Genomic DNA, 21620 nt, shown 5'->3' with positions numbered 1-21620 from the left:
AGACTATACTTATTCCCTGCTGAATAAAAATGAAAGACATCATGGATAATAACCAAAATTAGAATTTATTTGGTTTCTCTAGTGGATACCAAATATGCCGTTACTAGGCATGGGGCAGGAGATTAATGCCTCATGAAGAAGATTCATCATTTTGAGTAAAGAAAAATACCCAAATGACTATTTTAAAACTTAAACATTAAAAAAAAAAAGCACAGAGCATGGTGCCTGGTTCAATAAATAATAATATCAAGGACAAACATCAGTGATTTTTAGTTTCTTTTCTTTTTTTTTTTTGGTAATACGGGCTCATGATTATCACATCCAACTCCTGAAATATTCATTTGACATTATCTTAGATATAATCTTAGCTAGCTAGTAGTGTTATTGTCTGGTAAAGTCACACGATTTTCAGTTTTATCATTATATTTTCTCACAATGGTGATGTAGTAGTTAATGTGGTCTTCAACTTCGTAGACAGCTAACACCTGGCTTACTGAGACTAACACTTTCACACCAATAAGTAAAACTTGGTAAGATGGATTGTCTACTGCACAGATCTTATGCTGTAGTTATAGAGTTAAGAAGTCCTTGTTATTATGAATGTGCATTATGAGTATATTGTACACAGTCCTGGTATGCAAATGTGTAGCATTCAGAGAAGTGAAATAATTCTGTGTTATTATTATCTTTGTAAATTACATCTTAAGAGTTTTTGAGGACTTTATGATGGCAGTCTTCTATAGTCACAGTCATACAGTATGTGCAGCACAAAGTGTTTTCTTTCACTATTAACAATAACTAAGCCAATGAAAATGCTTTTTAAATATACACCCGGCAAGCAGTTATCTGGCTCTTCCTTCTTACTATCCACAAACCATCTTTTACCGTCTTTTAAGACCGCATATGAAACAGCTTTGTAAACATCTGTTTTTCATTGTTAATTGTCAGGAAAACTGGAATTTAAATGCTTCTTTGGAATCCTCCTAATCCTATCAAGGAGAATAAGTTGCATATGTTTATCTTTTCTTCTGTAGACTGCTCCTTTAGACTTCATTAAAAAAAATACGCACATAGTATTCATTCACTTTCTAAAAATTACTTTTAAGACAATATTTCAATAGATATTTTGAGGATATTGCTTTGTAGTAATTAGTTGAAATTATTGGCAACATGGGCTATATTATATGTTAAAAAGATGCATGATAAATATAGACTTAAGTCTAATGTGTCTTTTCAAATCATTTTCAGAGTTTTCTTGGGCATATTCCATATTGAAATGTGCAATAAAAGAAAATATAAAGAATAGGTACTTGGTAGCTAAATAACAAATTAATTTTGAGCTCCAAATCTTCAGCCATAATTATTCTTTAGGAAATATATGCTTTATTTTCACAGGCTTTTTCTGTTCCAATAATCAAGCCATTAATGTCAACAGAATATCTCTCACAGTGATATACTAAGAAGGCTTTTGCAATAATACAGTGTGATTTCCTTCTAAATGAAAAGGATCTCTTGCAATAATTACTTTAAAAATATTAAAGTTCTGCTCTAGTTGTTCTGAATTTATAATGTAAAAGCGAATGCACCTATCTCTCAAGAGCAGAAAGAGCATCCATAATTTAATAATTAAGTAATGTAATAACCAATAATTTTTCTTACCTATAAATAGACCTAAATAACAAGAGTATGGAATATTAAGAGAAGTGGTTGGTTGTTAGTAAAAACTTTTTTTTCAGAATGTACTCTTAAAATGTTTTGTAATCTTTATTAAATTGCTATCTTTTTCATGCCATTGGAATGCATTGTGAATTTGTTTTTAAAAGGCTCGTACTCTATTTCTAAACGGGTAGAAATTGGAAACTTACTATTCACTGTTTATATCTGCTTTTCAGTTTCTGCTTTTCAAACTTGTATTGAAGTGATGTAGAACTAGGCCTTATCACTGCATATAAAATTAATTGAAATGACATATTGTTGCAGTTTCTATGACAACCATATCATGATGCTGATGCTCTTAAAAATATCTGAAATATGCTAATTCTAGTGAACATAGTTAACACTTATTTGCTTAATATTCAATTTAGTACTAAACTTCATCAACTTTGAAAGTAGGTTGATAACATATTGTGTGCAATTAAAAGAGGTTTTTGTATTGAGCTGTTGAGTTTAGTATTTTCCCCCAAAAGCCTACTATTCTAGAACTTTAAGCGTGAATAAGTGAAGCTTTTCATTTGTTATTATCTTAAACAAACATGAATGAACATGAGGATGATCATTGTTGCAGATTTACGCTATTGTTTTCTTCCTCCCTTCCCCCATTTTAAACATAATATGTTCAAACTCATAGAAAACATTCTGATGAAAATGTAAAAATTCAACAAAACCCAATGAGCTATTTATATAATAGCAAACATCCAGATACTTGGGAACACTGACTTATTTTTTAGCTTTCATTTGTTTGTTTGAATTTGGGAAGATAACATCTCTATCTTGTATGTATCATTATGATACATGCTAAAGACATAAAACTTAGCAAGTTATAGAATAACTTTGCATAGCAATTATATTAAACACTTTGACTTGAAATACAGTTTGAGTCTTCTTTTAGAACTGATTTAAAATTAAAAGATGTTGTTTGGAACTGGCTTATAAGTATACATCCTATTTTTAAGTAAAGGTTTTTTATAGATATATCATTTGATAAGTCAGAAAACTTATTTTTAGAAATGTATACAATTTGTTGGTTAATAAAAATAACAGGTAATTTCAATAGTATGTGCCAAATAGAATGAAATATCATCTTGTGGAATTATCAGATATTGAACAGGATGCTTCTGCTGGCATATTTAATAAAAATTAATTTTCAGTATATATGCAATAGATTTTGAATTAATATCTATTATAAAAGTAAAAAGATAAATCCACAGTTAACATACTTTTCATTATTTGTTTTGCACATACTAGGCACTCAGTAAATATTTAAGCATGAATAAAATTGTGGAAAACAAGCAAAAAGTCTCCAATATGTTGTAATGTTAAAAAAAATACGCACACAAAAGAAATCCTGTATTTAGAAATTTAAAAAATAGTATGGGATTTCGAAGGAGATTTTTAAGTAACAAATTTTAAAATTAGAGAATTTAGTCAAATTTAGTTTTAAACACAATGCTAACAAATAATAAAACAAACTGCTGAGGTAAACTATCAAATTTTTAAAGACTAGTAATAAGTTATTGTTTCATATTTATTGGTGGGAAGTTTTACAGCATTACTTTTGTGTTCCTTCTTTGTCTTTTATTAGGTATTGGAAAGGATCTATACTGATTTACCAAATTTTTCTAGGCGGGCTAAAATGTATAATGAATGATATGGTTATCATCTTTGTGAATGGCCAACCTCAGATTTGGGAAGAGGCAAGTGGGTCTATAAATGGAGAAAGGCATGTATGAAGGAATGCGCATGCTTTAACATTACTTGATGGTGAAAAGATAACACAGTATCTCAGAAGGATATTATCATGAGGGGTACTTTGAATTTTAGTGACTAAAGTTTATTTCTGTGGTTATTATCCTATAACCCTTATATTTTTCCTTTCTGTGTTTTATTGTGATAATCATGCTTACTTGTGTAATTATTTAGATAACTTTCAGTTCAAAAAAATTCCAAAATTCTGTGTATCATTGTAAGAGAAACAGTTAGATGATGGATAGAAATTTCACTTTTCATCTGGATGTTTCAGAAGTGTTAGTTTTGGCCGCCTTAAGCAATAAAGCAACGATTACCTTAATAAATAGATATATTTTCAGATAGCACTTCAAAAATATTAGGTCTGGTATTGTTAAAAATATAGCTGACATGTATGTTTTTTGGGAAATTGGTAGGAGTTTACAATGTTCTGGTTTCTATCACATTATTTATGGTGGTTTCATTTCCTTATATTTTGCCATTCAATATTCTGTTTATGGTAAAATGGAGAATATAGACTGAATAGTGACAACTCCTATGTTGTAGAATTTTTGATTAAAAATAATGGAATTGGTCCCTGACTGCACATGTGATTTGTGTTCCAGTTTTGTAGTCACTGGATTTGTTTAATTCCTACCCTGGCTTAGTTTCTGCCAGTTATGTTAAACTTCATGTGTATATTTTTTCCATTTAAGATAAAATGAACTGCCAGGATTATGTATGGCAAAACCAAGAGCGCTCTGAGTTAAGGCTCTCAGGACATTGTACAAGTCTAATGTTCTTGTATGAGGTTGGCCTACCCCACTGCAACTAAGAAATGAGATGATTTGAGGACTATTACATACTTAAGGTTTTCATAGTGGATTAGAATAGCATTACTTAGCACAGGTGTTTCTATAATTGGGATTCCCTGGGAAACTTCAGTACTGTTCTCGGTAACATTCAGCTTTCCACATAAATGGAAGAGCTATCCAATGTTAATTTGATAGGCTGTGGCATGAAACAGGGAGTGAGGTCCGGCTTGGGGGCCTGTTGCTTCTTTTATTGGAGAAGACATTTCTTGTTGTCCATTAGCATCGGGTTGCTGTGGCTATATTTTTAATTTTTAATTTATACCATTATTTATTTATTGTTGACCAAAATACTGAATGGGCACGGCCGAAGTCAGCCAGGGCTGATTTATGCTCATATAAAACAAAATAGTTCCCTAGTGTCCCTTTTTCTTGAAATAAATAGAATTCTTCTCAATTTATAAAGTATATTTAAATAATGTCTATGCATCCAAGTAGCAGGGAAATGACTGAGGAACCCATGGGGCACAGTTCACCGAGGAGGACCTACGGTGTGGCCTTGCAGATGTCCCCAAGCCTTGGAGGCAGTGACCAGGAGTAACAAAGAACAACCGCGATAAATTATTTCAGGATTTAGCTAGGAGGTTCTTAAGCCTGGCATTCTTTTAGTGCAAGGCGTGAATATAGGAAGAACGGTGAGCGAAAAAGGCTTCCATAGGGGTAGGAATGGGAAAATAGAAAATCATTGATTATTATTTTACCTAATCCATTGTTAGACACTCAGAAGGACTGATTTCCTGAGAAATGGGCGACTATAGAGCTGGGAAATGTTCAGCTCTCGCAGCAGGCGGCCGGGCTGCCTGAACGTCCTTCTCTTGCACGCAATTCTCGTCTCGGAGACCTCCGTTTGTGACCTTGGGTCTGGCCGCGTCCCTGAGTCCCTTTGTCTACTGTTCCGAAGGTGGAGAGGAAGCGGGAGATGAGTCCCAGGGAGTACGGAGTCAGCTCTGAGCCGAGGTCACCGCAGAAGGGAGCTCGGTCTTCGGCCAGGACCGGAGCAGTTGGTATGCCTCTTCGAAGCTGCCCCCACCCTCTGCCACTGCCCTGGGAGTTAGTGTTTGGAGTTTCGGAGCCGCAGCCCCTGACTTGGAGCTGCAGACTCTTTGGCCCGAAGCTTTATACTTTGCTGGGAGAGTTCGCCTTCGCTCGATTCCCGGCTATTGGTTTCAGCTAGTTGGAAGTTTTAGCTCTCACTCCTGTCAGCCCGAGTCTCTGAAGGCAGACGGCGCCTAGCGTGGCCCGCCCGCCCGCAGGGCGCCCTGCCTTTGCTTCTCTTTCAAGCGGTCCCGGGAGGTCGCCAAGGCTGCTGGGCCGGTGTCAGCTGGGTTCGTCTCTACAGCCCCTAGCTGGGCGCAGTCTTCCCCTCGACCTCAAGGTGGCGACTTAGGCACGTAAACAAAGCTCGGCCAAGCCTGACCGCTGGCATCCTCGCAGTTCATCCACGGAACAGTCTAGTTTCCCCGATGCTCTCTGGAGCGGGCTGAATTGACTGTAAAGGGACTTCCGTTTAGATGAGGAGTTCGGCCAGAATTTCAGAATACGCGTGTGTGTGTGTGTGTGTGTGTGCGTGTGTGTGTGCTCGTGGGTCCGCGCGCGCGCGTGGAGGCAGCGGGAAGTGGTGATGGGGTGGAAACCCTTGGCCGAACCCGTTTGGGACGCCGCGAGCCTCCTCTCCATCACCTGAGCCCTCAGGCCGAGCGACCCAGCGGGCTGGGGCTTCGGAACCACTCTGCACCGAGAGATGTCTCAGAGTGCGCAACTGGCAAGACAGAGGCTCTGGTTGCCGCCGCCAGCGGTAGAAGATTTGCTAATCTCGTTTTAGTGACACCCATAATTTATGAGTGGAGAGACCTGAAAAATAAAGCCCCCGCCGTGTTTGTGCCCTTCTCCAGGGTGCATGCCGGCTGATCTGAGTGGCAGGGGTAGTTGGGGGTGGGGAAGAGAGACACAGACAGTGAAAGAATAAACGTGCGGCAGTCACACAATCTTACCTCCGGGACGAAAGGACACGGTTCCTAGAACTGAGATTTCCATAGCCCGTCTGCATCCCAGCTGTTTTTCCCGTAGGCGCTTTCCTGCCTAACACCGCCTTCTGACTAACTTGGACAAGGCTTGAGCTGCCCCCCTCCTTTTTTCCTCCCTTTTTTTCTTTCCAGACATTCCCTAAACTCAACCCAGGGCAAATCCAGAAGTCGGTACAGTACAGAGCTTCCATTCAATCGTGGGGGGGAAATCCCGTTTACAGTTTCTCTTAGGCAGATGGAAGAAGTAGATGGTTACAGGACTTTGGCAGGGTGCGTGGGGATGGCATGGCGTGTTAGTGTCAGGGAAGCGGGATTTCTCTTAGGTATTGGTGCTGCCGGTAAGGTTCCCAGATTCCAGCTGCCCTTGTGCAGAGCTGCAGTGTCGGTGAGAGTGGAGGGTGATCCGCGTCTCATTAGAGGGGAATGGAGGAGGGTGGCGTGGGGGAGAAATGGACCCTGTACAGGCTCCGCAGACACACATTGTCTTAGTTCGTGTCTGTGCCGCTCCACGCTGCCTTTGGGAGCTTTTTGAGCAAGGTAGTATACTCCCGGCTTTTTCTCCTTTTCTTCATCGCCATCCCCCCACTCCCAACCCCGCCCCCCCGCCTCAATGTGTTTAAAAAGAAGTGAGTACCCTTCTAAAATAAGTTAAAAATCTTTCTCTGACTTTCCATTTGAGATGCCAAAAAGATTAAATAAATGAAACTTTATTTACGGATGAGTTTATCCACAGACTCAGCGACATCTCTGGTCTTTGGCCTTATTTTAATTCTATGGTGGTAATTACCCTTCGTTTCTTTAAGTGTAATAGATTTATTGCCTTAGAGACTATGCACAGTTTGATTGAATTATTCATTTTTTTCTTTGGTGTAGACTGCATCTGGGGACTCTGATGTGACGTGTAGATTTTTTTTTTTTCCTCAGGAACAAAGGGAATGTGGAAATGAAAGAGAGAGGGAGAGAGAGGCTGGCAGATGTAATGAGACGCGGTGAAGGTGTACGCAGACTGGCACTCCCACTCCTCCCTTCTGCTCTCACTGCAGCCCTGGGTAACTCGCAGGCTAACACAAACAGCTTTTCTCCCGCAGCCTGCCCTCTGTCACTGTAAGTACATCAGCCTTCTCTTATCAGCATGCAGATTCCAGCCACGCACTCCCTAGCCTGGCTTTGCACCTTAGACAGCAGAAGCGCATTTAAAAATTAACTTTCCTAAGCTAGGAAAGGCATGTCTGTAAAACTTATTTTTGATTTATCTTTATTTTTCTTTGGAAAAAAGTTCATGCATTTTTACCACTTTTCCCCACCTCCTTTGTGGCGGTGCTCTGCCGCTACTGTCGCTACCGCTGTGATCTTCCTAACAGAAATGACACGCAGATTCAAATGAAATTTAATGTTATTCTCTGTCCACTTAAAGTCGAGGGACAATGCCTTGTCCTTTTGCAGAATGACATCTTAAGGAACGCAGGACATTATTCAGTTTGCTTTTTGCTTTTGTTGCTGAAACACGAGTTCCGACCTCTTTGAGGCAGAGTCCCAAGGGCACTGTTATTTGGTAGTTCAGGTTATTTGGTTACTTCAGACTTAAATGAAGTGCGATGGGCAGCTGAAGTGTTGGTTTATTTGTTATCCCGTTTAAGGAAACCAATTGCTAAAACTTCTCCGTACTGACTTAAAGTTTTCAACTTCTTCCCTTTTGGCTTTTACACTCTCTCATTTATCCTTCGTTTCAGTAAAAGTTCTTCTCAGTGTTTGGGAGCGATTGACAGTTATGCTTGTCCAATTTATACAGTAGCTTTGAAGTCCTTCCTGAAAGAAGTTAGCGACTTCAATATGAAATCATGTAGGTCTGAATTGTCCGCCCGGATGGTGTAAGGAGTCTTTCAAAGCGGGAATTCGAGGTTTTAATAGCCGTTATGATTTTTGCGTGGGTGTTTTAAATACTAACTTCTCGAGCAGAATTAATTGCCTTGTCCTTCCCAAGTTCAGGGGGACCTCTCTCCAGGAACCGTGCGCGCCTTTCCTTTTGCGAGTTCGCGCCTCTTCTCTGGAGGTGCGAGGCCAAAGTTAGCAAAGCCGAATTGCCTTTGCTGGTTGCGGTGCGCAGGGACATTCGGACAACACAGAGGCAGCGACTGCTGCGGGCAGGTAAGTCAGCCCCACCCGCTCGCCCCTCCTTCCCTCCCAGGTTCCCCGGAGCTCAGCGCCCGGGGTTCTTGCGCCGCGTGGGGCTCCAACCCCCAGGGGATGTGAGCTTATGAGTGCCTGGATCTGGCCACCGTGCCTGGGTGCCCTCTGCTCCTCCGGGAACTTCTCCGAGCCCGCAGGCCGGTGCGCACCAGGTAGGTGGAGAGCCCAGCACTTTACTTTAGCAGGCTGCTGCGCTCTCCGCCTCTCCCTCTTCATTGGTATAGCCAGCGCCCGAGGCTTTAGAGGAAACCCTTAGATGGCACCCCCGCCCCCAGGGCCACGTGTCACTCTTACACAGCCAGAAGTGCGGCATCGAGACCCCAAATTTTAGTTTCCTTCCTTTAGGGATGAATATTGTTACTTGCTCCGGGTTCCGCCTTATCAATCTACTTTGCTATCAGTTTATTAGATAAAATCTAAAAGGGGTTCCTGCGGCTCCTTTTCGGAAGGTTAATCGCGGCCGGGTATTAGGGCCTTCAGTGGACGCCAGAGATCTTGATAATGTCTCCTTCTTTTCCTTCTTGCCTCCCGCTAGCGGCCTGCATCTGGTCGGCAGGGTCAGTCTTGCCCACCAGAACCCCGATTGCTCTGATTTAAAGAGACGGACGCGCTGGTATTTGGAAAGCCAAACTTGTCGCAGCAAATTGGAGGAACCCAGTCGCGCTCCAGCCTTTCCGTCCCCAATGTTTCACCTTTCTAGGTGGCTCTTCCCTGAGGACTTGGTCTTTGAGACTTAATCTACACCTGTCTCCTCTCTGCAGGCATTTAGGACAGGTCCTTCAATGATGACCTCTTTAGGCTTTGGAGAGGTTTTATGGCCCTTGTTGTTGAGTTCCAGGGCAGACAGCTGAGGAGTGCAATGCTCTGGAACAGGCCCAACCACACTCTTACACACACAGGGGAGATCTGACTCCTGTCTGGGCTAGAAACACCAGTCTGAGCTTGCCCCTTGGGCCTTAGAGGTCAAGGGGCCCGCAGGCAGTTCTGGGAGCCCTGGCCTTTAAGAGCTGCCCAGCAAGGTACCAGGGTGTACATCTCATTGGCCTCCAGGCTCTGGCCCCTAGAGACAGAATTTCCAGTCCTGAAAGTCACCATGGCTGGTGGAGACACAAGATTTCTTGCTGGGGACTAACTCCTCCCAAAAACATCAAGTCAGTTTAACTCACAGTCCCCAAGCTACCAGTCTTCAAGCATTGTATTTCCTAGTGGGCCAGGAGCATATGACTATTTCTTCTGCCCCACAGATCCTAGGAGCTCATCTTCACTCTTATCTCTTTTTTTAATCTGGAGTTTGTGTGAAACCAACATGGAGTATATTTTAAAAAGGCAGTATATGATCGACAGCTCAGCTTGTTCCATCTTCTGTGCTTGCATCCTGCTCCGTTTTCTTCAAAGATAATGTAATAGAGATGAGACTTTCTCCCCTTTGTCTTTGATCACTTCATCTGTAGGAGGTCTTCCTCATGTTGGCAACTTTAGATTGCCATGAAACTTTCTGATTTCTCCAATCAGCATTCCTGACTCCTCTTTTGGTCCATATGTCCTTTCACAAATCTCTTTCGATGAACTGTCTCAAAGTGGCCATCTCATATGAGTTTCTATACAGTAAGGATCTCTCCTTCACAAATCTCTGCAGGTTATGCTGGTGCTTCAGAACCTCTTTCCCAGCTTTTATCTTGATGTAGTTTTGACTTTCCACTGACCTCAGTTTCTCAAATCTAGTCTATTTCTTTGGGCCTGGGTTAAGGCAGGCCAACCTCACCTTGTGCATACTGCCTCTAGTTAGCCTTGTGCTGCTATCAAAGCTAGTTTTCTCATCTATCTTTTATATTCTGCATCTCTACTACCTGAGACCATGATTATTCCCTGTCCTGGTCCTCCAGCTTTTTTTGCACTGAGATTAAGTTTCAGGTGTCTACTTCTTTATGACATTCTATGTCCTTCAAATCTATAATCTACCCTACACATGACTCAAAGGGAATCTTTATTTAGGTTTTTTCTGGGGGTCTTTTATTAACATAATTTTCTACATCTGACTTAGGCATTTTTATATGTCATCCTGGGTGACTGAAACTGTTTTCATCTTCAACAACCTTTAATCCACCCCTCTTGAAATTGTTTCTCCAAATCTTTTCCTCTATAAAGTTGACGTAATATACATATATCACCCACTCAATCCCATACAATGAAGACTTATCCATATAACAGTATAACAATTGTGGAATTGTTTTATTTATTGCCGTGAAAGTGTAATAATTTTTTGGTGATTTGTACATGTCCTGTTATTTATAATAATTTGAATCCATAAACTATATAATCCATATGGCCTCCAGAACACTGCTACCTACATATGTTAGGAATCTCCTGTGTGAACTGCTTTTTCTTTTTTTTTTTCAATGCCTCCTCCTCCATCGTTTAAAATGTTTCTCTTCCCCCATTTGCTGAGATCCTACTAAGTGGTGTGTTTTCATCATCTCTGCTTCCTTCATCTCTTTCTTTTCTCTCTTTTGACTACTTCTTTTTTTCGTTTTCCTTCATCCTTCTTATTGTTCATCCTAATATCCACCCTTCTTGTCTTCTCCCTGGCCTGCGTGTCCTTCCCCTTCTCCGTTTGTCTCGTGACTCGCTTTTGTGGTCCAGTTCTATCTCTTAGTACTTCTCAACATTCAGCCCATGCCTCCTTCTGTCACCTAACTTTTCCAAAGCACAAGCTACCATTCCTACATTTTCCTTTACCATTTGACTTCCTCACTTTCTCCAGTTTGCTCCTTTTTTTAATCTCCCCGAGTTGCCTACCTTTTCCACGCTACAGTTTGCCTTTCTCCTGACCCCTCCTCCCGGCAGCCCTAGCCCCAATAGAGCTCTTTTGGTCGTTTTCCCCTCAGCCTGCCTCTCCCCCACCTAGTACTTGTCCCCATTCTCCTCTGACCCCGACTCTCTCTCTTCTTTGTCTCCTTCCAGTTCTCCCCTAGTAGTTGCTTCACCGTCTCTTTCCAGGCGCTTTCCCCAGTTCCAACCTCTGGTCTCGCCGATCTCTCTGCCCTCCTCTCTCTTTGCGGCTCTCTCTTGCCTTTGCCTCCCGCTCTCCCCTCCTTCTTCCCCCGGCCCGCCCTCCTCCCTCCCAGCTTCTCTGCCTGGCTCGCTGCCTCCCTCGCCTCTTGTCTCATCTTGCCTGTGTTGTCTGGGAGGGGAGCCCAGCCTCCTCTCCCTCGCTCAGATCAATGCCCTGGCCACTCACTTTCTGATGTTGCACGACGGGAAATGCTTTGAATACTTACGACATGGCCGCTCACACTGATTGCCAAGATTGACAGCACTAACCATCGCCTTCACTTGTTCCAGGGTGAAGCCCCTAGTCACCCCGCTCCGCGCGCACCTCCTGGAACCCCGGCGGCAAACTTCTGCCGCTCTGCGCTGCCCCCACCCGGGGCGGGACACCCCCGCAGACTTGAGTTAACGGGCTACGCCGGCCGCGGCGCTGGGGGGTTCTGTTCCCTTGCTCCCCGGACTGTGACAATTGACCTAGCACCGACTCCCCTTCCTTTTAATTTTTTTTATTTGTATCTTTCCCTTTTTCTTTAATGCCATTTACTCCTGCGGCGCAGCGCACAAGGAGCCCTCCCGCGCGGTACCATCCTGGAGCCCGCCCAGGTAACCGGGACGGAGCGAGCGATCTCGAGAGCGAGGGAGGCAGAGCCAGGGCGCGCGGCCCGCTGTGAGCTACCTGTTGGGCCGCCGGAGGGGGCAGGGGGCAGGAGCCCAGGGCCGGGCCGCCGTCCCCCGGCGTCTTCCGCTCCTGCCCTTCCGGGCACTCCAGGGTTAGTTTCTGTGAGCTGGGACCGAGGGGATGGGGCAGGACAGGCAGAGGGACGAGAGCCGAGCGAGCGGAGCCCCGAGAGGGCGCGGGTGGCCGGGAGCCGCGGCTGCCGGGCCGGGGCGGGTTTGCGTACTTGGCTGGGGAGGGGAAAGGAGGAGGAGGAGCGGGAGGAGGGCGCTCCGAGGGGCCGACGCGGAGGGGGAGTGGAGGGAGAGAAAGGGGCCCGGGCGCCCGCCGCTCGCTGGTGGACGCGCTGATCCCGAGGATGCGTCCCCCTCTTGGAGAGTTGCGCCTTGTTCCGGAGTGACAGATCTGCGTGGCGGGGGTCTGTTTTTCTCCCCTTCACCTCCCCTCCAAAAAATCCACCCTGAGAAAACACATGTTGTAGCCGTAGATAACTGTGCGTAGGACATTAAGGCAAAAGGGCAGGGACAGGGACACAACGCAACCTTTGACAACAGAAAGCTGTTATCGCCATCCTAAGTATTCGTCCGGAAATCTGTCTGCCCTCTCGGCCCACCTCACTCCTCCACCTCCGCCTCCCCGCATAGGTATTCTAATCTATATAATTGGGAATGATGTGAAAAAGAAGTCAGGTGGCTTAGAGAATGAATTTGTAAGTCTCCGTGAAGTTTGAGGTAGGTATTTCATTGAAGTTCGCTCAAGTGTGTGATAGAGGAAGCTTTTGTGGCTGCGTGTGTAGTCATCCCTCCTCGTTCTGTGAAAGCAAATGCGTGTCGGCTTTGAAGGTTCAGATGGGACCGCTAGGCGGTAATGCCCTCGGTGCCCACAAGAGGGCAACATCCCGAGGGCTTTGTGAGCGCTGTATCTCTTGTTACCGCCGCAGGCTTGGGTTTAGAGAAAGTTACACTGAAACTTTTAAAAAACTGATACCACCTCTTATTTCGCGATACTAAAAAAAGAAAAATATACAGGAAAAAAAAAAAAGAAAAAAGAGGGAAGTGAAGAGAGAAGAGAGAAAGAGAAAGGCAGGCAGCCAGCCTACCCCGGGAGAGCCCTAGTCACACCGAGACTAGGGGGAGGGCTGTTTTAATTGTGGGTTTGGCCGACTGACGACTGGAGTGCCCTCCTCGGCTGTCTTAGTTGTAGCCGGAGGTCATGTAAATCGACCTTAAAAGAATGCATAAGCCATAAATTAAAATAAACCCTCATCCAAGGGCTGATCCATACGTAGACAATATCCAACCTGGACAAAACGGGCTTCCCTTGCGAGCCGACCTAAACCGCATCCCCCAAAGAATAGAGACTAAATGCAAAGTAAGTTTCCTAGCAAATATTTTGTTTTCTTGAAAAGTGTTGGGTTGATTCGCTGTGTGACTGCGACGCCACAGTGTTCGGAGCGCTTCAGTGTCACCCAGGCTCTGGGTGCGGGAGGTCGGGAGGACCCGCTGAGCTTCTGGGCTTCTTAATGCTACCCCCACCCCACCCCCATTTCGGTTTGGAAACTTAGGCTGTTTGTGGGGTTGACACTGGTTGAGGGCGGGCGGGAGTCGAGGATCTCCGCCGCTCTCTCGCCGGGATAAAGTTTACTCGGAGGAGTTCATAAAGAAAACCCGGGTAGCTAGAAAACGCTTGCGCTCCCTCCTCCCACCCTCACCCCACCGCCGCTCCGCCGCAACTTTTTCGGGACACCGCTCGAGTTGCCTCCAGCTCCCTCCGCTTGTCGCCCTTCCTTCCCCCTCCCCCCGTTTTTGGACAGTACTTTTTAATGATCTTTTCAGGAATAAACAAACCGAATTCCAAGCCCATCCGAAATCCAAGGCTAACTGATCTGTGGTCCTCTTTACCCTGGCCGCGAGGGCAGTGGTGCCTGACCTGGCGGGAGCGGGGGCGAGGGGTAGTTCAGCCCCTCCGGGCGCGGACTTCGCCAGGGAGTCACCCGGCCGAGCGCACGGTCGCCGGCACGTTTCTTCCCCGCCCCGCGTCCCTGAGCCCAGCCGGCGCCCTCCGTCCTTCTCGGCGCCCTGCCGGGGCCCCGCCACCCGCCGTTCCTCTGCAGCCGGGGCCGCGGTCCGCTGCTCCCGGGCTCGGCCCAGGGCAGGGGGCGGTGCTGCCACCCGCCCCGGGACCCAGCCGGAGCCCGGCCGCTCCCGCGGGAGCTGCTTTCTTCCTTCTCCCTTAAAGGGCCGGGCAGACAAGGGAAAGGGCTTGTGCAAAGGCTGCTGGGGTTGTGCTCCGATGCCGGGAGGAGCGGCCCGGGGCTGCTGAGGGCAGATTAGCTCGGTGCCGGGCTGCTTCCCCGGCGCTCCGCAGAGCTTTAAGATAAAAAGAATTGGTGTGTTCGGAGCAGATAAAAGGTGGCAGTCGCCAGCTTGTTTTGAGTTTTATTTACGGTCTCTTAGGCTGACCAAGTTTGAAAATGTTGTTTTGTGTGAATTGTCAGATATTGAATGCCGCCCCTATTTGGGGACTAAAAATAAGTCTTCGACTGAACTGGCGGGGCTGGGCTGTTAGCGAGATGGGCTGTCCTGGGCTGCTTTTGTGTGTGAGACCCTGTGAGGGCCGCGCTTGAAGTTTAGGGCTAGAGGTGGCCCGAAGCCGTCCTTGCGGCAAACTGGGCTGGGCTCCGGACCTCCCGCTGTACTGTCAATGGGCGCTCGGATGACGTCCGCGTCCCGGGCGCCGGTGCTAGCCGCGTACTCCGGCGGCCGGGCTTTGGCCCTGGCTGGACGGCCCAGCCAGCAACCCGGGGGAGTAGAGATGAGAGAGGGCCCCTCTACTCCCGCCCACTAGGGTCTTCTCTCTCCTGCCCTTTCTAGTCACATGTCCAGGTTTTTCCCCGGGTCCCGAGGAGAACAGACACAGCCCCGCCCAGTTTATTTCTAGGAGGTGGGTTTGGTGAATAAAAAAGGTCAAGTGGTCAGGTCGGCGAGCTGGTCCATGGCGAGGAGGGACAGGACGGACACCTGGCAAGTCCTGCCCTGCCTGTCCCCCAACCTTGGTCGGCCCGCCCGCGCACGGCTGGCCTCCCTAGGCCACATTCTTGCACAAAGTTCGAGAGGCTGTGGGAAAAGCAATCCTGAACCGGCCAAGGGCCGGCGAAGCTGATCCCGCAATGGCATTTTGTTTTGAACAGTTGCTGGGGTTGACGTTTCCTCATAAGGTAAGGTGTCACTGGACAGTCGGCTGCCCAAATGCCACATGTATAATTAGCCTGCGCACTCAGCACCTCGTCCCCGAGGCCCGCAGGCACGGGCTTGGCCGACCTGGTCCGCTCAGCTCTGTTCTGGGTTCCAGGATTCCCGAGGGAGGGCCGAACCGGCCAGGGCAGCCTCGGGAGGCCGTAGCAGAGAAGTATGTGACAGTGTAGCCTTGTCTTGGATTTTTTTTAAATCTTTTCTTTTCTTCTCTTCCTATTTTATCTTCTTATTTTTCGGCTGTTCAACTATTGGTAAGAGGGGTACTGGACACCAGCGCAGAGTGCAGACTGAATGGGGAAAGGAGATGCAGAGAAAATCTGGCAACATACCTATTCTTCACATCCTACTCGTGGGGGAGGGCTGCTAGTGGCCCTCTGCACCAACCCAGTAAGACCATTCCAGGCTTGGCATTGTATGTCCTGGCTTGGGTAGGGACTTCATGCTTCTAGGTTGGATTGTTTACCTGTCTCTGTGCTCCCTCCCACCCCCACTCCCAAAGGTCTCTCAGAAGTTAATATCCGTGCTCTGATTGCAGCTTCTGGTTTCCCCCTCCAGGCCTAGCCGCTTGGGGCTGCTAGTGATCACTGTGGGAAAGCCTGGGCAGATCTACTGTCTTTCCCTATCTTACTCTGGTTCAGCCTGGGGTTCTTAGGAGCAGTAAGTACCTTGTTGTTGCTTGAGCTTCCTACCTGGCTTCCCAGATCCCAGTGTCAGGTCTGCTTTAGCCTGCACTTTCTGGCAGAGACCAGATTTCTGCAGCCATGAACATGACTTTCCCTCTGTCACCCTGTGCAGTTACCCTGGAATTCAACACTCAACATTAGGCACTTGCATCAGTCTTCCTCCTCCCCCCTTGTTTCTAGGCCACTCAGATATGTCTGATACCTACTAGAAGACTCTTTTTTATTTCAAAACAAACAAACAAGCAAACATCCTAAATCTTTCACAAGTTTAGTGGGACAGAGTTAGCTTTTCTTTTTTTTTTCTTTTTTTATTTGAGACGGAATCTGGCTCTGTTGCCCCGGCTGGAGTGCAATGGCGTGATCTCGGCTCACTGTAACCTCCGCCTCCTGGGTTCAAGCGATTCTTCCGCCTCAGTCTCCCAAGTAACTGGGATTGCAGGCACACGCCACCACGCCCAGCTAATTTTTGTATTTTTGTGGAGATGAGGTTTCACCATGTTGGCCAGGCTGGTGTTGAACTCCTGACCTCAGGTGATCTGCCTGCCTCGGCCTCCCAAAGTGCTGGGATTACAGGCGTGAACAGGCTAACCCCGGCCCAGGGTTAGCTTTTCTATGGCAGCAAGAGTGCACCTTTCTTGGTGGGAAATGAGGACACGGTTTATTAAGTTGCATTTGCTTTTCATCGAACCGATGAAATATTTCACTTTCTTATAACAGGAGAAAAGTTATGACTGATTTAGGTATCTTCCGTGCAGTTTTGGAAGTATTTTCTTGAATACACATATGTGAGCACATGGGCAGTAGGCCAAATGACATGTAGTTTTTTTCCTTCTACAGTTTTGAAAACCTCATAAATCAAGAGAAATTGTCCCTCTTAAAAAAAAAGCAAACAACCAAAAAACAAATGTTTCAAACTTTGAAAGCAAGTGTGCATCACAATTATTAGGTCTAGTTTAAGACCAAAGATAGTAAGTAACCAGGATCCCGATATCAAGTACCAGGGCATTAATTCCATAGGCATAGTGACATCCTCTGTTGCTTTTCTCATGTATCACCAACACCTCGTTTCTCTTCTCTTCTCCACCATATTCCTTCAGTTATAGTGGCAAAACTAGATAGCTTTTTGTTTATTGTTTATTCTGTTTATTGTTGCTTTTATTTGATGTTTTGGAAGTCATGAGAAGGAACATTCTCTTGGTGAATATGTATTTTTTAAAATGCACAAAAAATTGAGTTCTTTATTATGGAGCATGATATAAATGATATAATAGTATCAAGTACCTATACCTTAAGCTGATTCTATAATGGATTTGGTAACTGAATGCCTAGAAGAAATGAGATTAAGTAGGAAAATTATATTGTCTGTTGGGCATTTTTTCAGTAGTAGCAGAAAACAACAGATATTTTTCATTTTAAGGGAAAAACATATATGTACAATATGTTAATCTAACTGGCAAATCTTTCTTTTACAATACTCTAAACTATATTACTGTAAAAAATGATAAAATTTGATGGCATTATTGAGATTTTATGTCTGTTTCTATTTGACCTTTTTTAGGAATTATTTAGTTATTGGTCACTGATGAAATTGCTACACATATCTATCTTATATTGAAGATATTAGTGACTTTTAAATAATTTTCTTTCAATCAGTATAGTAGGTACTGGAATAAATGAATTTCTTTTGAAAAAGATAATATACATTGGCTTTAACACCTACTTTTAATATTTTCTATGCTTTTCTGTTTTGTTCGGTTATGTATCTCTTTCCATGTTTGAAAGCATTCTCTTGTTAGTGAGAGAATTCATACATACATATATTTTTCACTATTTACGAACAACTTTCTATGAAAGTATAGAATAGTACAACAAAAATTTTGGTTTATCTAAGAGCTATTTGTTTTAATATAGTTTAGGGATGCATATATATCAATTGATGTTTTTCAAGTCAAGTGAAACATTCCATCAAGCTAATGTGTCTGAGAATACCATATCAGGCACAGACAGGTACTAGAAATGATAAAACACAGATAACTAACAGCAAGATGTTTTGCAGATGGGATGTATTATCTGCTCTCATGAGGTTAGATAGGCCACATTACCATTAAAAAATTAATCAAGTTATTTCACAATTATCAAGTTATGTAGGTATATGAGATTTAATGATAACAGATTTTATTATAGAAACCTGCTAAAAATGAACATTCACTGCTGTTTAGAGGAAGAAATGGACTATCTTTGGGTTTGGATTTCTTCTTAAGAAATATGTCTCTCCTCTGTTTTTTTTCCTAATAAGGAAAATAAGGTATTAGAACAGTTTATGTATTCATCCTGACTGTATATTTTCTACTGATTATGCCCTGAATCTCAATATTCAAGTAAAAAAACCTAGTGCTCCTATATAGTGTAGGAAAAGCAATTTTTATTAATGTAAGCCCAGTTTAAATGTGTAGCATATCCTTTTGGCCTGAGGTTTTTCAAATGTGATCCGAAAACTCATTGTTTTGGTGAGCGTTGTGTCAGAAACTCTCACCATCCTTTCATTATATATTCATTATTTATTCACAGGAAAGTGTTTTTATTTTCCTTGTTCTGTGGAAAAGGGTAAAAGCTTTTCAGTTAATTATTTTGTTTAGACATTTAAACAAACTGGAAATAGTTCAAAATTTGCATTATGGGTTTTGATAGAGCTTTTCAATTTTTAAGTCGTCATTGTAATAGTTTGGATAGAAATATCAGTTGAAGAAAGTGGGTGGAGGGTGTAAAATGGAATATCATTTAAATCTACTGCAGACTCTCTCAGCTCCAAAAAAGAGTGCTGGTCTGTTTTTCCTCAAATCTGTGGTAGTCTTAAAAAAGGGAACATGAAACCCTAAAACCTCAGAGAAGCAGTATCGATTCAGTTCCTAACTGCAAATCCTTCATATCTTTGCTCAAAATATCCAACTTTACACCAATATTAGCCATTCTTTTTATAGTGATACCATGCTTAGTAAAAAACTTCTAAGCACTGGGGTCAGGTGTTGAGATTGGATTCTAGTTTATTTTTTATGAATCAGATAAAGATTTCTGTGCATGAGACCATATGTGAAGATGAGAGAAGAAGAACATTTCCATATCAAAGGCAATATATCTGAAGCTGCATGGTAATTAAAATGCAGTGGTTTGGACTCTGTGCACTAGCACTTAAGCAGAGCATTGCTGGGACCTTGTGCATCATGCAGGCGGTTGCCTCTTGCATACTTCTTGAAATACACTTATAATTTTGTACAAACATTTATGCCAGTCCACACTTTTCTGTGGATAATTTGTATTTCATCCAAACCATTCAAAGTAGAAGTTATTTTTTGAGCTACCCCCTCATTATGGCTTTTGTGCATCAACTATTTTTATTCTTCTTGTTTGTATTTCTTTTTACCAGAATGATGGCTTGTTTATATTCAGAATCTCTTCTTGCTCCTCTAAGACCCCTAATATATCACTCATATTTTATTATTCACTCAAAAAAACTTTCATTTTTAGGAAAGATGTGAGTTATTTTCTGAGGTTAATTGTAGATGTTGTAATCTATTATAAACTAATAAACCACATTAAAAATCAACTGCCTACTTATTTCTACTTTATAATGCTAATATATTTAGTAATCCTCACAAACTTGCACAATACATATATTGGAAAAAAATCATTTTTTAAATACTTAAAGAAAAATCCTGATATGTTTCTTTTCATTTAAATGGCATGAAAATGTGTAGTGGCATTCTCTTTCATGATACTTCAAGTGAACAACAATCAATTGAAACTATGGAAATGTTTATATTTATCTAAAGAGTTATCTCTTTCCATTTATAGAGGGACGTTTGATTTTATTTATCAATAATTGAGTTAATATTTTAGACTGTAACTATTTGGGGATAAATAGTGAAATACAAAATCTAACAATTGGTAGTCCTGTGCTGTATATATTTTAGAAATTTTTGCATCTTTGGTGACCAACTTCAATTTGCTGCTCTGTAATCTACTGGCTCTTCTATTTCTGTATTTGCTCTCTTTCTACGAACATTTTATTGTGGTGTGTGTGGCGAGGAATTCATTGATGTATTTTATTTACTAAGCTCCCATGGTCTATAAAGCCTTCTAAAGATTTCTCTGGATTGAAGCACCATGTATTGAAGAAGCCTAACGTGATATTATTAAATCCTTTAAGAGTTTTGCGTGTTCTAACTATTTTTAATCAAATTACTTAAGTATATTGATTTGATGCTCTTCAATGATGATACGTATAAATAGGCATAATAAATATAAGATAAATTCAAAGCGCACTATGTGATGTGCATATTAGAGTGTACACAAACATTCTATGTTCTCTCGGTTCTCTCTTGATCTCTTTCTTCTCAGAAAAATCTCCCACGGTAACCCTTGAAATGATCTGTCACCCTTGCTACCTTCAATAATTTGTTGTTTCCAGTCATCTTAAAGAGACGAATTGTCTATCTTTGATATATCCATTCACATGTAAAAAGGGACTTTATGCTGTTTGTGATTTTGACTTCACCGAGCACAATTTCTTTGCTTCTTTGAAAAGTGGTTCTTTAAAATTAGACAAAGAAAATTAAAGATGCTTCACTTTCCAAGGCCACACAAGCCCCATATGTAGAAAAAAGAAAATGCAACAGATTTTTTTTTTTTTAAAGAGCATACTCATTCCCAGGCATGGTTGCAAATGCTACATTTTATACTTTACAAATAGGTCATTGAATAACATAAAGACTTACTAAGTTCTAGACACCCTGAAGAGCATTTTTGAAGCCATGAGTCTTTACTTTTAAAGGATTTTCTCTTCTTCTGAAGATTTTCATAGTTGGTAGGTGGAGAAACTTAGGTGTGGTTGTCTTGATGCTAAGCAGGTTGTTGATAAAACTGAGTAAGAATGCCCTCAGCTAAGAGAGAGTAGTTCATTGCATTTTCTTGGGAAAGAATATTGAAGGTCAGGAATATTTTTATTTTCTCAAAATAATTTCCAACTAGGTCCATGGGCATTGAACCTTCTGTGTATGAGAAGTCAGCTCCTCTCCTCCCAATATATCCATGGTATAATCCCTAAGCCTCAGTTTCCTTATCTATAAAATGGGAATAATAATAATAATACCTATATCATAGGGTTGTTTTGAGGATTAAATGAGATAAACGAATGTAAAGCACTAAGCTGAGGGATTGGTATAAAATAAACATTTAATACATGTTATCTGTTATAGTTGAAGTGGTTCTATACTTACAATTATCTGGATCTGGCTTCCCATTCCAGCTTTACTACATAATTGCTATGTAATCTTTGGTAAGTTACATAACTTGCTTCTTTCCCTCTTATGTAAAATAGAAATAGCAATATAGGTTCTTAACTTTCTTTCCTTGAAAGGAGAATTAATCTATGGTCT

The 21620-nt window shown here is 43.0% G+C and overlaps 1 protein-coding gene across 2 annotated transcripts in view; it reads left to right on the top strand.

Annotated features, from left to right (window-relative positions):
• SOX6 (SRY-box transcription factor 6) overlaps positions 1 to 21620 on the top strand; it is a 769230-nt gene that overhangs the window by 119092 nt on the left and 628518 nt on the right. For both annotated transcript variants that reach the window (XM_057299104.2, XM_057299106.2), the window contains one exon: positions 7265 to 7444. In XM_057299104.2, coding sequence (XP_057155087.1) covers positions 7284 to 7444 — 161 coding nt within the window. In that variant the 5' untranslated portion in view covers positions 7265 to 7283. The remainder of the gene's footprint in view (positions 1 to 7264; positions 7445 to 21620) is intronic.

Source organism: Pan paniscus, chromosome 9 (genome assembly GCF_029289425.2).
Source record: "Pan paniscus chromosome 9, NHGRI_mPanPan1-v2.0_pri, whole genome shotgun sequence".
In the NCBI taxonomy this organism is placed as follows: domain Eukaryota; kingdom Metazoa; phylum Chordata; class Mammalia; order Primates; family Hominidae; genus Pan; species Pan paniscus.
This window is presented reverse-complemented; position numbering and strand designations above follow the sequence as displayed.